A 16774-nucleotide genomic window follows, 5' to 3' on the forward strand; every position below is an offset into this window, starting at 1 on the left:
TTTGAGCGACTCACTCACAGTTTATTTAGCGGAAGGGATAGGGCGACGAATATTTGAATGTTGACTTCGCAGCTGGATGCCTGTAATATGGCATCGACATACAGTCAACTAGGTCTATTTAAATAACGGACATAAAAAGGCAAAATCTGCACCTTTTAAACCTGTTCTGGTTCTTGGCATAAATGCAACGTGACTAAGTGTGCCAATTGCAGATGTGGCAGCTCTTATTGCAATAACACATTGGACTATCGAACATAGTTTGCGTTCATTTCTTAACTAGGTTATTAATCTGGTCAAAAATTCAATAAACATACATCTTGTTCGATTATTGTTTTTTCTCAAAGTTAGAAAGAGACTCTTAATGTGCTCAAATACACAAAGACAGGTGTGATATCTTGCCTTTGTTTAGGAAAAGTGCGAGTAAATCAATCCATCCTGTCTAACGTAAACATTAGACTTTTCATGTGTCGATGAACCTAATATCATCATAAAGAATATTAAAAACAGTTTTGAGAGAGAAATGAAAAATCAATAACCGGTGTTTTTCGTAATGGCCGATAATTAGCAAAATTTAATTAGGCAGTAGGGCTCAGCTGTGCCATAGGGCGGTTGACCCCCCAACTTCCAATTACGATTATCTAACTGTCACCGAACTCTCCCCCCATTTCAGCCCACTCCCTAAGTAAATTCGCATCTGTTTACTTACGCGATTTACAGATTAACACCATCGATTTTTAAATGTCACTCCACTTGCTTTATGTAGGCCAACAAGTCAGAGCTTTTGCCAGCCCCCCAGACTTCTAGGGAGAATCACTCTTCGGATTAAAATTCTCTTGAGACTTTTTACGGGCCAATTTAAATGATTGAAGCTAAATTTAAATTATTGAGATATTGGACAGAAAACCAGATTTACCTGAGTAAGTCGACCTACGTCTAAAAGGGGTGTCAATGCGATCCGTCACCTACAAGGTTTAAAAGACCAACTTAATGACTTTGGGGGTTATATCTTTTTTATTCGATTTCCGGTCTTGCTTTTGAAAGAACCCACTCGCCACGCTGGGTTACGGTCAATTTTAGATGCTAACAGACTACCATAAAACACAACGCCAAACATAAGGCAGGACATGACAGAGCGGGTAACTAGGTGTCGTTTATTTGCTACTGATATGGGGAAATGCAACGGAACGGTAGCAACTAGATAAAGGAAATTAATTTAAATGACAACAAAGTTATCAGGGTGGCAAAAGTATATTAGTAGGGACCCGTTCACTATGGCTTATTTGTCACCCTATAAGTGACTCGGCTTTCAATAGGAACACCTGCGTTACGGTTCAATGCCTAAATATTAGTTTGTGAGTACACTACCATTTGAAGTGACACCGGGAGTCATTCAGTTCAGTACCTATTGATTTAAAGGACTGCCGCAAGCGTGGCTTTGAGGAATTGTATCCTAGTCATAAGCGTATCATTTTGGTTTTTGCTATAAAATGTTCACTAACTGCATCACTATGTTTGCTTGCCAAATTTTGGTTTAGTTTATGAGATATCGACACTGACTCAATTTTCTTAAATATGACCCTGAATTTTTTTCGTTATTTTAAATGCATATTTAAATCATTAATCACGTGTGTACATTTGACAACATTTACAAGTTAGTCCCTGTATTTCAGTTGTCAGTGATCACTCATAAATACTTTGTTTGTTGGCCCTTTAGTAACAATTTTACTTTATTCTTACCCTAAAGATCTAATGTAGAATAAAATTAATTAGTTACCCTCTGTTTATGAAAACATGAAAAATTATGTTTTTTTGGCACAAGTGGTTTAATATCAATAGTATTTAATTAGAGAACATAGACAATAACACTAAATTATTCCAGTTACAACCAAAACCCATATACATACAGTTGATAAAATTATTTGTGAAAAACTGACTCATTAGGTAATTTACCAAAAAAGAGTTCGAAAGTTTTTCCAGAGCAATGAAGAACAGTTTTAACATCTGTAATTTATTACTTTACTGTCATTAATTAATTAGTATTGATTTAACTTATCGGTATCAAGTATTTTTCGTTTTAGTTCATGTTTTCTCATTTAAACAGAGGACTGATTTAGTTTGTTTTACTTTAGAGGAAAATTTATACGATTTCTGAAGCACCAACTTAATAAATGAGATAACAAAACATGTCAAATTAAGATTATAATCGATTTTTCAGAAATTGAACAAAATTTTACAAACGGGTCCTGACATCCTGACATGACAACTTGTTATCAATTTTTTTTTTCTCAATCAAAATTGTTATCAAAAGTGAAATGAAGAGGAAACTAGAGCAGATATTAATATTCCAGAAAACATGGCCTAATAATAGCCAATGGTTTTCCAGAGTATTACATTAAAAGAATGGAATAAATGTAGCAAATTCTTTAAATACACTTAAGATGCTCAGAAAACTTTCTTAGCACCAGAAAATGTGTCAACGTTCCTTTAAGAAGATGTCATGAAGAAAAAGTGAATATACGATGTCAGTGATTTACCTCCTGAAGGAGATTGAAGAGACAAAACCAAATTATGCCAAAATTATTAATATGTGAAATAAAGAAGAATTAGTTATATTTCCTTCAATAGGACATGATAAACTTGAATACTTTGTTTTCTTTCTATCAGTATTTCACCGAGAAAGACGAATCAAATTTTTGCAAATTTACTGAAAATGTTTAAGAAGATTTGATGTTAACTTTAGAAATCTTCTGAAGATAACTTTGCAGCAACTAGAAAATACCAAACTATGTCAGGGTCTTCTCAAGAGAATACAAAAAAATCAATATAAACTAAATAATTGAAAATGTATGTAAATTTGATATTTAGACCTTTAAATCATATAAAATGATTTGTTTCATTCAAGTAGTTATATCTTTATACAGCGTGTCCAGGTTTTTAGAGCATGACCCTAACTACGTCTTTTATGTCCAAAATACGCCTAATTTCCTTTTTAGTGTAATTTTTTTGTATTCGTGTTTTTTGGAACCTGTCATCGTCCATGTATTCCATTTTTTTTGTTGATTATGGTAAATTTGTCGTTCGGCGTGCGTTTTAATAATGAAGAAATTATTTTAGAACATCAAACCAACTAAAAACAAAACAAATAAAAATTTACTTATAATATAATTACTTATTTAAGTCACATCGTTAGTATTGCAAATGTTTTACTTTGAAATTTTTATTAACAATGACAGCCTGCTAAACTACCTACTAAAATGGCTTTAATCTAATAAGAATTAGGACAATAAACTTGTCGTTTAGTGCAACAGTTGCCTATTTTTGCAGTTACCAGCCGTTTGTTTCGACCAGTCTCTCCAAAACGGGACAGTACTCTTTGAATAGCAGAACGACTATCGTTCAGTTATCGAAAAGCATATCTTTGGCTTTGTCCATCTTCCACGAGAGCTTTAGCAGAACTTTCAGTGCTTAGAGCCATATACTTAACACTGTAACCTGTTTATCACAATAAATTGTCTAGCAACCAGTAAATATGTAGATAATCACAAAATAGAGGAACTTAGTTTGATTCGAACACATGCGATAGGTAAATGCAAAGGAAAACTAACTTCCTAACTGAACTCTATATCAGGTAATGTTAGATTTGTAAGTGTAAGGTTTATGACGTTTGTTAAATAATAAATAATAATAAGAGAAGACCAGTCCAACTAATCATCAGAAGATAACATCATTTGCAATGCTCAAATCTGTTGTGACTTGAGTGTATTTTCGGAACATCAATTCCTTAATAAAGATGGATTCAACCATAATAGCAAGTGGTTTAAAAATGGATAATTTTCAAAAAATTGTATCTCTGAAACAAAATCAGAGTGATCTGAGCAGTAGAAGATGTTTTGTCATTGTTATTGTTATCTGTAATTAGCTAAGAAGCTGCTTCTCTGAATTAAGTAATGATAATTGCTTTCGCCAATTAAGAAAAATTAAACACCTGTCATTTTTATATTTGTAAACAAACAAAACCTTTTATTTGTAATGACTGATGGCAAAATGTCACAGTCAAAACAAAGAAGCGTTGGTGTTATCGGCAATAAATGTACTAGATATAAAGTTCCTCAAGTAGAATGTCCATACAAATATTAAACTAAATCTCAACGATTATTTCAAAAGTTCATAGTTTTCGATTGATTCTAAATATGTATGCATGTTCTAGCAATCTGTTTATTCTATGGTAAACATTTATTTTAAAATATGATCCCAATTCTGGGGAAAATCTAAAAATAATTTAGTTATTTTATTGCGATTTATTAACGGATATCGGTTTGAGGTGTTCCAAGCATTATAGCGTAAACCAAGATTAATGAATGTTTGTTCGAATGACAAATTTCATTGTTAACCTTTCGTTCGATAATTGACAGCCAAACTCGTAAATAATGACCGGTACGAAATTTATTTTGTTTGCCAGCTTTCTCTCTCTGTGTATACTTTAATATGCATTCGGGATATTAGATGGACAAAGCCGAGTAGTGTGATATTATAAAATCGGAGAGTACAGTCAGTTTTTACTAGTGGAAGTACCGCGCGGAACCTATAAAGCTCTTTTAAGTGGGTGTGGATACGAGATAATTATATCTCGTATCGAGAAATCCGAACTTTGTTTGGTTTCTAAAGTCGGTTTTGTTTATCTGGGTAGAAGAAACCCAACTGTTTTGACTAAATAAACATAATCATATAGCTACTATTGTTTTTCCGTTGCGATAGCTTGCGTCCACCTGGCACGTCGTAAACTCATATATACCAGATTAGTTAGTATACGCATAAGTTTTGTTGTGGGGTTATTAAGTAATGAACTATTTTAAGTAGATATATATCGACCTCCATAAATTTGTACAGTGAAATTTCCCGCTCGATGTAAAAGAATTTCTTCGGGGAAAACGGAAGCGTGCGGAATTTGAACTAACCATATTGCATAGAAACGGACGAAAGTATTTTTATGGTTCGGTCGTATTTCTCAGGGAGGATATATTAGTTTCATTTCGAATGAATTGCAATCCGTCTAGGGGAAACGAGCGGAGAAATCATTCTCACCCACAATTAATGGCAATCGAAATTAAAAACGTAAAGCGATATTGTTTCCGATTGATTTGCCACCCCTATCGTTCTTATTACTTCTTAACCGAGCAAAATTGATGATACGGCAGTCAAAACCGATAACTACCCCTAAAGAAAGTTAAAAAATGTTTACAGAAAATGAAACCGCAGAATGGCAGTTCGGTTATTAAAATTGCGGATACAAATTCCCTCATAACGGGGCGGCATTATGTTAGCATTACGGAGGCAGTTAAAATCTGTTAGTTAAAGCTTAAATATGATTTGTTGTTGCGGGCTTTCGCCACCACAACGCCGACATTTCCAATAACGATCGTGATTATTTGGTCAGTCTCATATTCTTTTGTTCCGGAAAAATTCCATCGCTTCGCTAACCTAAACCAAATTTCCATAATTACGATTTGTCACCACTGAAAATCAATTTAGATCCCGTATTTACATATCGCAAACCTGAAAAATGTTTAGGTAAAACAAGAGCAAATGCGTCTCTTTGTAAAGGAAACGTAAAATGCAGTTTTTGACACGCGAACATGCTCCCTGATGCCAAAGAGACGCCTGGGTCGCTCGTTAACGTTTACCGCATAACATTCAAATTGAAATGTCACTGTCATACTCACGCCCTGTTCTCCCCAGGCTAATTGTTCTATTTTCAGCCCTTCGTGTCATATCGACAAAAAGAACAAAACTCTACGTGCATTTCACCTGCTAATTATACGGCTGTATGTATTCAAGTAATATCAGAACCATACATTTCTAATGCCTTTACAAGGACACTGTCCAATTCTGAACACAAATTGAAACTGACTGACTTTATTGTCATATTTATGATTAGGTATTATTGATGTGTATACCAAGATGGTAATATGTACATTAATAAGAACAGTAGTCGTCAAGTTGAGTAGTGAAGATATGTTCTATACAGGGTGGTCCAGTTTTAAATGTCAATAATTCACCAATCCATAGCCAATTAAAAAATAAGTTGACATTCATTATGTCATTTTCCTGAAAAGTGCTTCTTAAGGAAAATACAGTCCTTCAAATTTCTGTTTAAAAAATCGTTTTTTTTTTGTCATAACTGTCAGACCGTTGGAGCAATATTGATCAAATTTGGATCAAGCACTTTATTACACGTTATTACGGTCAAAGACCCAAAACTAACCCAACCCAACTTAAAAATTGTCTTGGAAACGGAAAATTCACTTAAGAAGGTTAAAAAATATTATTGTAGCCAGTTTTCATAGTTTCCAGACAAACTAAAAAACTTTAGTTTTGAAAATTGAATTAGAAAAGATAAAAATTTCAGAAGCTTAAAAATTGTGTTTGTAACCAGTTTTCATGCAAATCGAGAGACTTTAATACTAAAAATTGACGTAGACATAAACACTACTTTTTCAAGAATTGGTTACTACAAATTCATACATTTAAACCTTAAAAATTGACTTGAACCCCAAAATGTGACTGAACTAATGAAAAGTGACATCAGAAGCTTAAAATTTGCATTTGAAGTAAGTTTTCATAATTTGAAGACAAATTTCAATATTTTAGTCTTGAAAATAGTCTTAGATGCAGGACATTGACATTAGATTCATGAAAACTGTCTTGAACTTCTGGACTATTTTTAGTGCTTCAAAACTGCTTTCAGCTTGGAAAATCGAGTTTCAAGACTATCTTCACCAAGTTATTGACATAGCAAACTTAAAAAACAATTTTTACATTCTTCGTAGACTTAAAATAGCATTCCAAGCTTTGTCACTATTAAATCGACTTCTAGACACCTCAGTGCTAAAAATTCGGGTATTTCTTAATAAACTAGACTGTTTTTAGTGTTTTAAGATTGTTTTCAGTGCCTCAAATCGAGTTTCAAGACTATCTTTACAAAGTTTTTGACTTATCAGGCCTAAAAGCCAGTTTGTCCACTGACCATAGTCTTGAAAATGTTATTTCAAGCTTTTTCACTATTAAATTGACTTCTACACTCATAGGTGCAATGAATTGTAGCATCTCTAAGAAATTCAGACTGTTTTTAGTGCTTTTTAAGACTGAAAAATCGAGTTTAAGACTATTTCCAAAAGTCAAGTTTCTTCAGTAATAAAAGTAAAAAATGTTGGTACCAAATGCTACAATAATAGAACTAATTTTTAGAAATAAAATAGTCCGAAAATTTAATTTACTTCTAGACTTGTTGTCCAGTCCAGAAAATTGAGTTGTACACCAATTAAAGTCTTGAAAATATACTTTTGGACTCTCTTTAGTACTAATAAAGTCAGTTCTAGCCTTAAAAGTCAAGTTTTATATTATTTTTAGTAGTAAAAAATGAGTTTCATGCACAATACAATCTTTGTCTTGATTTCCGGACTTTTTTTAGTTCTTGAATGCCAGTTTCAGACACTCAACCAGGATGGCAGTCTGAGAAAGCGAATCAAAAGACCATTCCTTGTAGTAAAAAAGTTTTTAGACTATTCAGTACAAATTTAGACTTTCACCAGTCTTGGATGTTCAGTTTTAAACTATAAAACGATTTTTTAAATTGAAATTTGGAGGACTGTATCTTCCTTAGGAAACCTTTTTCAGAAAAATTACATAATGCAAGTCAACTTATTCTTTGATTAGCTATCAAATGGTGAATTATTGACACTTAAAACTGGACCACCCTGTATGTTTATTGAGACGAGGTACTCATTTCTTCGTTTCTAGTTGGGTATTCTGTCTCTCCACAAAGTCAACGTCCCGTCAAAAACTACATTTTTTAGTGCAAAATTCTATTTTTTCTACAATACTTTTTGTGTGGTGAGACAGAAGCCCAACTAGAAACAAAAAAAAATGTTAAGTAGTGCAGGAAGTGCAAAGAATCGTATTTTATTATTTTATAACAGTAAAGCTAGATTCATAGTTCTAATTCCGCAAGAAGTAAGCAGCATGCAGCAAGCAGTAGGAGTAAGAAGTAAGTTGTAAGAAGGAAATAACATAACCCCAAAGTCTTATAAACCATCAAACGCAAAAGACATATTTGTCAAATGATATTCCAAAAATCTATGAATGGGGGTAAAGACCAGTAGTATATGACAGAAGCAGTAAGGAGCAAGGTAAGAAATGAAAATGATTCATTTCTTGCTGCTTACTGCTTGCGGTTTATGTGGCTTGCCTTTATTTGTCCAACTATGAATTAGAGCGTTACAAGAATATTATTTATTTTTACTGCAGCTTACTGATTACTTCTTACTTCTTGCCGAACTAGAACTATGAATTCAGCTTTAATCTCCGTTTGCACAGTAACGTTTTTCGAACGCTAATCATTGATTAACTTAATACGTGTTTTAACTTTGACATTAGTTTAGGACGTCACAGTCAAAACATGACTTAAACTAAAACTATTCAATTATTAGCGTCCGAAAAACGTTACAGTACAAACGGATAATAGTCTTACGTAATGTAAGTGTGATTATTAAACCGATAATAAGTATGCTACTTTGAAAAGTACAATTCAACACCCTCTAGATCGGTAACGAAGCGTATGCGGACCTACGTTTATAGGAACTTTTTATCATAAAATGGCCTAGGCAATCACCCCCTTCAATATTACCGTGTTTTTTTAAACACTCTGTATACAAAAAATCTTTAAGTGTCGAGACGAAAAACTAATTCAGTCTGCTAACAATTGTTATAGTATTTCAGGCAATAAACACTCTTTCTTTTCCGTAATAATTAATACTCATACAGTTATGTATCTGGGTTATTATTGAAAAAATTAAAGTCTTGTTAAAAATGCACAATTTGAAATAACATTCTGTTTGCTTCAGCTGTACATTTTTGTTTATAATACCCCCCTAAATAATAACGTATTATTATTATAGTAAAAATATGGCGTTTATTTTTCTAACTTTTCGTTGACTGAGTGAAATGAATAAAAAAAAGTTTTCTCGGTGTGTTCCATTCTATCCGTTGCCCCAACATACACGTTTTCGTAATATGCAAAAAAGATACCGAGTTTGGCGTTTTAGAATCGTTCTTTTTACCCCCTTGTAAGCATTTGCTCAGTTGAAATCACACCCTGCTTTAAATGTGGGTCCCTTGTATACCGGCAAAGTTGTTTGGGAATTGTCGGCGGATTTTAGATATCCGAGACAAGCTGTAGTAAAAGAAAAAAACTACACGATTTCGGACGCACGGACAGTCAACTTACAATCTATAAATATGTAAACGACCTCTCAGAAGTCATTAATTCATCCTGCCTTTCAGAAGTTTTTAGTCAGCAAAAATACAAGTTCGTAAATCGTCTTTTATTTACAGTAAAATCTGACAAGGACCATTGTTCTCTGTCGTGGCAGTTTTATTTCCATGATACCAAGTGTTACACGACTAACATTGTTACGAATTAGCACATCACATATAGAACATAAGTTACAAATGGAATACGAGACGATACCACAAACAATCCCGAATTACCCCAATCTACAGAACTGATCATGATCGTTAGGGGTAGTTAGTAAAAAAAACAACACTAACAGGACCGGGGACGTAACAATTAGAGTTATTTAGCAAAGCATGAATGATGAGTAAGTGTTTACACGCATTTTTAATTGAAAAATGTCCGGAAGTTTGGCGCTGTGGCTTGTTAGTTATGCACTTTTGTGACAAAACGATAAATCCCGTTTGTCAACTTTCCCAACACTTTTTCCATTATCCCAAGTTGTTACGAAAAATAAATGTTAAAGGCGCCGTCAGTTGACGTCAATTAATTCAGTTTATGGAAAAAACAACCAATCAATTTATAACAAAATGATTTTCTTAAACTTTCAATATTTGACAGAACGATAAAATTGATTAGTTACATCATCATGTACCATTTCCATTCCTTTTAGAAGGCTAAAATATCTAAAACCATTCCAAAACTGTCTCAATTTTAAAAACACTCTTTGAAAATTTCGAAAATAACCAGAAAAATACAGACTGGGAATTTTCAAGGTGACCCATCAATCGGATCTCGGAAATGGCAATAGGGCATATTAGTTAAATGGAGAAAAAGTTGCGCCATTTAGTGCCCGTTCAGAATGTTTTTTTAAAATCTAAGATATCTACAGAGGTTATATGTCAAAAAACAAAATATGTCACTAACCGTTGACATTAGAACAAAATGTCAAATACCAAAAATGTATGCCCATTTTGATGATAACGGAGATAATTAGAAAAAAATGTGTTTAGGTCCAAGACATTTCTAAGATTCCAATAATGGGTCACCTTGAAAGTTCCCACATGAGACAGTGTATATGAAAACTATAATTATTAAAATTCAAACTCCTATAGGTTCAAAATGCATTTTAGGTATATTTTTGACTTATTTACAAATAATTTTGTCATATTACTGTAATTATTTTTTTAATCAGGGCACAGCCGAAAAGTTTGATGATAAGTAATAATGACTAACAAAATATATTTTATATTATGTATTATAAGTTTAATATGTCTTAAAAGATTAAATGCCACATTCAAACCAAAATCAGCATACGATTATTATTCTCAAACGACTAGAAACGACTTTGTTTAATTTTATGATCGTCGTATTGAATATTGGCAGTTTAGGTTATCCCATAAAACGTATTGCGTTGTTTCGAACATAAAACACGAAGTAGTAAAATATACTTTGTTGAACATTCCCAATACTTGATTTTGCAATTTTATCAAACGCGATTGTTTTGAACAGATCAAACTTTATCGCCGATGTTCAAGCAAAACTGCATTTCATAATTTGTACTTTATCGCACGTATGCAACATTAAATATATTTAGTTAAGTAAAGTTAACTCACTGTTAATAATTGTATTTTTTTGCTATACTTTGTACTATTTCAATGATTCAGTTAAATTAATAAGATGCAACTTTAATATAAAATTTCAAACTAAACTTCCTTATTTTACTAAACCTGAAAAGTGAGGAAATGACAGAGCCAATAAATATGATTCCTAGAATATTTACTTAACATTTTAGCATAATGTCTGGAAGCTGTCCAAACAGACCAAAAAATCACCGGAACTAGATAATCTGCTTAAAACTAAAAATGAAATAAAATTTTGCATATATCTTTTTGAAAACAAATAATTGATAAATAATTGATTTTACCTTCTTAATACTTTCTAGAGGGAATTCATATTCAAGTAAAAAAACAGATTTTCCATTTAAAATAAGCAACTTGGTTGCAGTCGGTTGGTTGGCATAAAACATATTTGCTAACAAAAGTTTTTTTAAATAACTGACCTACCATAATGTCCCCATAAATCAAACAATACACCACCAAATATTATTCTCTTAAGTGGTTTAGTTTCCAATCCTATGGACAAAATGTGTTTTTTTAATTGGAGATAAACCACAGGATTTGGTTCTCTCAAAACACGTGTTACTAAACCCGATTATAGTTCATAATTCAGGTTGGGCAAAATGATTAATCCTTTGTTGATGTTGATCTGACAACTGTCCGAAACTGGGAACAGTTTATAATCGCAACAACCTTTTTTTTGGTCACATTGTATCCAAATTTTGTACAGTGTTGTAAAACTGTACTTTAAGTATTTTTTGTTGTTTTGTTTTGAGAAGCTTTATGAACTAGTGACTTGACGTATAACGACACCAAATTGTCCACCCAAATTTTTGTTTTAGTTAGGTTACACTAACATTTTCAACAAAAATCAAAACGACATTGTGCCCTAAATTTAGTTCAGTTCAACATTTTTCACCACCTTTTAAATATATTAACAATTTTCCACCCCGACATCCCTCGCCCTTAATCTCTGGAAAAATAAAACACAACAATCACAAGACGGCTGCCTTCACTTATCGTGGTCTTTACATCCCCTGAAAAAGTAGCGAGAAATTTATATAAAAGGGATTTACGGCACCCTTCTAACATCTGCGGTAATTTTAATTTTTTCTGCGGGTATTCCGATTTAAAAAAAATAATGCTACGAAATCATAAAAGCGGCAATATCTTTTGGAGTGATTAAGATAATTGAGGACGTTAACACCCTCTTATTAAAACAGAGGCGTACTTACTTCGAAATCCCCTTGTTTCCTCCTGGATTCCCGGTGAATCGGTGTCAGTGGTTCGAGAATGATGCTCTCCATCCTCGGATATTTGAGTATCCATACTTTCTTCCTTAACTGAAGAATTTTGGGGTTGAGGAGATAATGAGGTGCTAGCTGGGGAGCAGGAATCTGCACCTCTAGGACTAGGTCCTAGGATACGATCGTCTGAGGGCGAAAATATACCTGAAAAGCACTTTTCAATTAGATTCAGAAGGGCACTGAAGGGATAATAGCTTACCATGGTTGTGGCTCCCACTCATACTTTCATTAGTAGTCTCAATTTTCAAGCATTTGGGAGGAGCAAAAGCGGATGGAGAGGGAAAAGATTTGAGATCTCCCAAAGGGCGGAACGCCCCGGAACCAAGAGATAAACCAGGATGAAGAAATTGAGGCTGGAAATGGTTGAGGATATGGGCAGGGATACCACTGTATGCTTCCATATGTCGCAAACCGAAGGAAGATGCAGCAAAAGGACGGTGTAATTCTTTTTGGGCTTCCGACATAACAAACTGAAACAACATAATTGTATGTAAAATCTTGTTGATTTGTTAAATAAAAAGAATAATCACCCAAAAAATTAATATACAAAGTGAGTTTCCTAACCTAATTTGTGTCAATCATCTAATAGTTCGTTTTCATATACCGAGGTGTCAAAATTAAAGAAGCAGTAGCCTGTCAACGTGATGTTATTTGTAAATTATTGTCGTTTTTATTTAAAACGGTTAAATCAACGGTACTAACACACAAAAAAACTGAAACCGATTTTGCTTCAGAATCTGTTATGTCCACAGACTTTCTGCTGGACACTCTGTAGTATGCTGGTACTTGTAATTGGAAGTTAATCATTTTACCACAAAAAGACTGCACACTTAAGCACAATTCATATTGTGCAATAGTAAAATACAGGGTGTCCAAATCACATGTCTCGTGAAAAGACAAGACTGACAAGAAAACATTTCTGTTTATATGTTTAATGTAAATTAATCGTAGGTGGAACTTAAATAATACAAACAATATTTGGATTTTAGAACAAATTGGGACCGAATATTTGCAATGTTGCCAAAAATTAATAACTTTGCTAAAAACTTCTTATATCTTCCCAAAATTTTTAAATGTCTGATAAACATTTTTCAAAATATTTCAAACAATATTTTGAAAATGGCCTCTATAAACTCCGTTTAACAGAAAATTGTAGATAACATTTTTGTGTTTTTAAGACAGCTCCAAACGAAAAAAATATTCCAAAAATAGTGACAGCTTACAGTTCTTATTTAACGGAGTTATGCTTTCTAAGTTTAAGTTAATCCAGTTTTGTTAAAGATGTTCCCAGTAAGCATTAAGGTTTCGTTCATGTGCTTTTCAAGTTCGGATTTGCTTCCCCAAGGAACATTCTTTTTGGTACGAGTTATTCAGATGCAGAATACGTTTCATGCAGCACATGAATTTAAACACATGTTATGCACGTGATAAGAACTTGCGCAAGAAACTCGTTCCGCATGGTAATTGTCATGTATCTCCTCAGTAGAATATGCATTACATGTTCTTTTCTACGATCATGGCATTTGATATTCATATTCTTTATGCATACCATATAAAATAAATAATATGCATAAATATGTTTTTTAATAATAACTTAGCAGACAAATAGAATAGAAAATTATTACTATCAGCTTAAAAGTTAGGTTACGTTAGTTAAATTATCCGTATCATGTGACTTTCAACATTATTAATAATACCCGGGCAATGTGATATTTCCTATTTAAATTATTATTTTGTCTTTAAATTAAATTATCAAACTACCAGGAATAATCAAATTGACCGTAACAGATGCAATCATAAGTACGATTTTTGAAAATTAAAATTAATAAAAAAGAATCCCTCAACAATATCTCACAACAGCTTAAATTCATTGTCAATCTATTAAAAAAATTTCAGATGTTTTGAAAGTTTATGTTTGTAAAGGAAGTTAGAAGAGACCTTTTGTAATATACAAAATAAGCAATAAACATCTTGAACATCACAAAACTAGTTTATTTATCATATTTCATTGCATGTAAAATATCTTGGAAAGACCTGATAGCCTACCATTACAGGGGTAATCCAGTTCTGTTTATAGCACTTAGGTACCTACTTACTGAAGAAATCAAAAGATAGGTAATACAAACTTAAACATGTCTATAGTCTAAGTTAATTCAAAAGAACTATCTACTAGTAAAAAACTTGCTCATTACAAAGAAATCAAGGAATAGTACACTGTGGCTTTAGCCTTATTTCTGAGACAATGGCAATAATTTCTCAATAAATAAGGTTACAAAAAATGTTATTTTTAAAGCCAGTAACTCTCTAGAATACTCACAAAAATGTATTAAAAATTACTTTTCTGTTGACACCATTTATTTTAAAGTAGGTAGGTAAGTTAAAATGGTTTTATAAAACTACATATTAGAAAAATGTACATATGTAATTTTGCCGCCGTCGGAATGTAAAACACTTTTTTTATTCAGATAAAATGCTTATAAAAGGCCTAAATTATTTTTTTTTGTTCAAAAAATATAAATGTCCTTTCCATATAAGAAAAAATTATTATTTTATATACAGGGTGAATCAGGGTTAAACGACCAAACCTATACCATGCCAAGAGAATTGATTTTTAAGCAGAAAGTTGTAATAAAGTTGCGTCTGGAAATACGTTGTTACCGAGATACAGGGTGATCAAATTTCAGATTTTTTAAAGGTTTACATAACTTCATTCATTGTTGAAATAGCAAGATTAATTTTTCTACATACACTACTCTTTAGGATCTCCACAATTACAATGTTGTACACATTGTATACTGAAAATGTACAAAGTGATACTTTTTCAGGGGTCAATCCCCATTTTATCTTCCCAAACTTTTTTGTAGTACGCCACCGATCATTTATTTTAATCTGAATTCTTTCTTTGATTTAGAAACTTTTTTAGTCTCTTGCATTTTTTCAGTATCTGTCGCTGTTTTTGATTTGCAGTGTCTAGGAGTGCACATGCAATTCTGTGAACCAAATTTTAGTTTATTAGGACTTTTTATTTTCAAAATATTGCTAGTCCTCCTTTTATGCTTAATGGAAAATCATTGGGAAAATAAGAATGAATGAAGTTATGTAATAAAACCTTAGAAATATGTGAAGGTTTATCACTCTGTGATAACAACGCATTTTCGGACACAACTTTATTATAACTTTCTGCTTAAAATCCAATTCTCTAGGCATGGTATAGGTTTGGCCGTTTAACCCTGACTCACCCTGTATAATAAAGTAATGCTAGTTATTTTTTGTAATAAGTTTTAAAGTGAATACGTATGGTTATTCTTTGGTTTATTATATTTTAAGATTACAGTTACTTTGAGTATTTATTTAAATAATAGATAGATTATGCAAATAAAATCTGACTGATTTTTGCTGTTACGATTTAAATTGAATCTATACAGATTTCACTTAAAACACTGGTATAAACATTTTGTAAAAATAATTGCAACGAAATAACAGTTTAGTAGGTACTAAGTAATATTTTGTTTAGAGTAAAACATTGAGAATTTGCTACTTTTTTTAGGTTTGCAAACATTAAAAAAATCTCACATTTATGGAGCGTTTTTAGCCGTAAATACACTAAGCATCAAATTTTGATAACAGTAAAAACTATATTGAAATCTACAAAGTAACATAATTCTAAATAACGGTTCACCCTATAAACATCATAAGCAGTTCTAATTCAGATGTATACTGCTTGTGAATAGAATGAAAAAATTTTGACTACAATTTTACCTGTGGATTGAAAGGTCGTTGAATACGAAGAGCATCTTGCAAACCACCAGCTTGAGAAAAAACCACCAAAGCCGGAGAACTTAAATGTCCAGAGCTAGGAACATACGCTGAATTATCCATGATTTTGGATAAAAACAAACGTTTGCAACACTGATTATTTCCAACCCGATTTGATAATCTAAAACTCCCGAGTTCGCGTCTGGTTTCAGAAAACTCAAGGGACGTAGGATAACATTTCACTCAGCATCGCGATTCAAACTGACAGAATTTCTGCCCCACTCTATGAAAGCACGTTGTTGGAAGGCCTTTTGCGTCGAAGGCAGGCGCAACATGTGAAATAATAAGCACCTCCTACCCAACCAAAACGAGATAGGAGGATCTTTTACTGAAAACCTATAATCATGTCATTAATTTTGTTGTTTTAGATTTATTTTTACTCTCACCTGCTCTTTTGGACCGCGACAGCAGCTGAAAAAACTCCTCAGCAATCGACCGACTCAGTTACATTAATCACTTTTAGCTGGATTTTTTTTCAAAGTGAGAAACGCTCTTTTAAGGCGTTTGTAACTGAAAGGCGTGACGATGCTTCAACAGTCTAAAGATATTTACTTGCGCACACAATTGGGCTTGATCTTTAATTCTTTTATTTGGACGCATTCCATTCCACATAAGGCATAAATGGTTCAAAATGACTTGATACAAAATTTGTATCTAATCTCCTTTACAGAAGAAAGTCTTATCAACACGAAAATTATTACCAAGCAAAAAAAACAGATTTGGAAAATTGTGTTTTACAACTC

General features: G+C 32.6%; 1 protein-coding gene across 1 annotated transcript in view; it reads right to left on the bottom strand.

The window, feature by feature from the left end:
* LOC145738827 (E3 ubiquitin-protein ligase RNF220-like) overlaps positions 1 to 16561 on the bottom strand; it is an 85469-nt gene extending 68908 nt beyond the window's left edge. Inside the window, exons 1-4 of the mRNA XM_081993907.1 lie at positions 16418 to 16561; positions 15975 to 16367; positions 12415 to 12685; positions 12144 to 12359 (exon numbers count right to left, since the gene is read on the bottom strand). Of these exons, the coding sequence (XP_081850033.1) occupies positions 12144 to 12359; positions 12415 to 12685; positions 15975 to 16094 (607 nt within the window). The 5' untranslated portion in view covers positions 16095 to 16367; positions 16418 to 16561. The remainder of the gene's footprint in view (positions 1 to 12143; positions 12360 to 12414; positions 12686 to 15974; positions 16368 to 16417) is intronic.
* Between the last annotated feature and the right edge of the window lie 213 nt (positions 16562 to 16774).

This window comes from Ips typographus, linkage group LG16 (assembly GCF_016097725.1).
Source record: "Ips typographus isolate SLU linkage group LG16, UJ_Ityp_2.0, whole genome shotgun sequence".
NCBI lineage: Eukaryota > Metazoa > Arthropoda > Insecta > Coleoptera > Curculionidae > Ips > Ips typographus.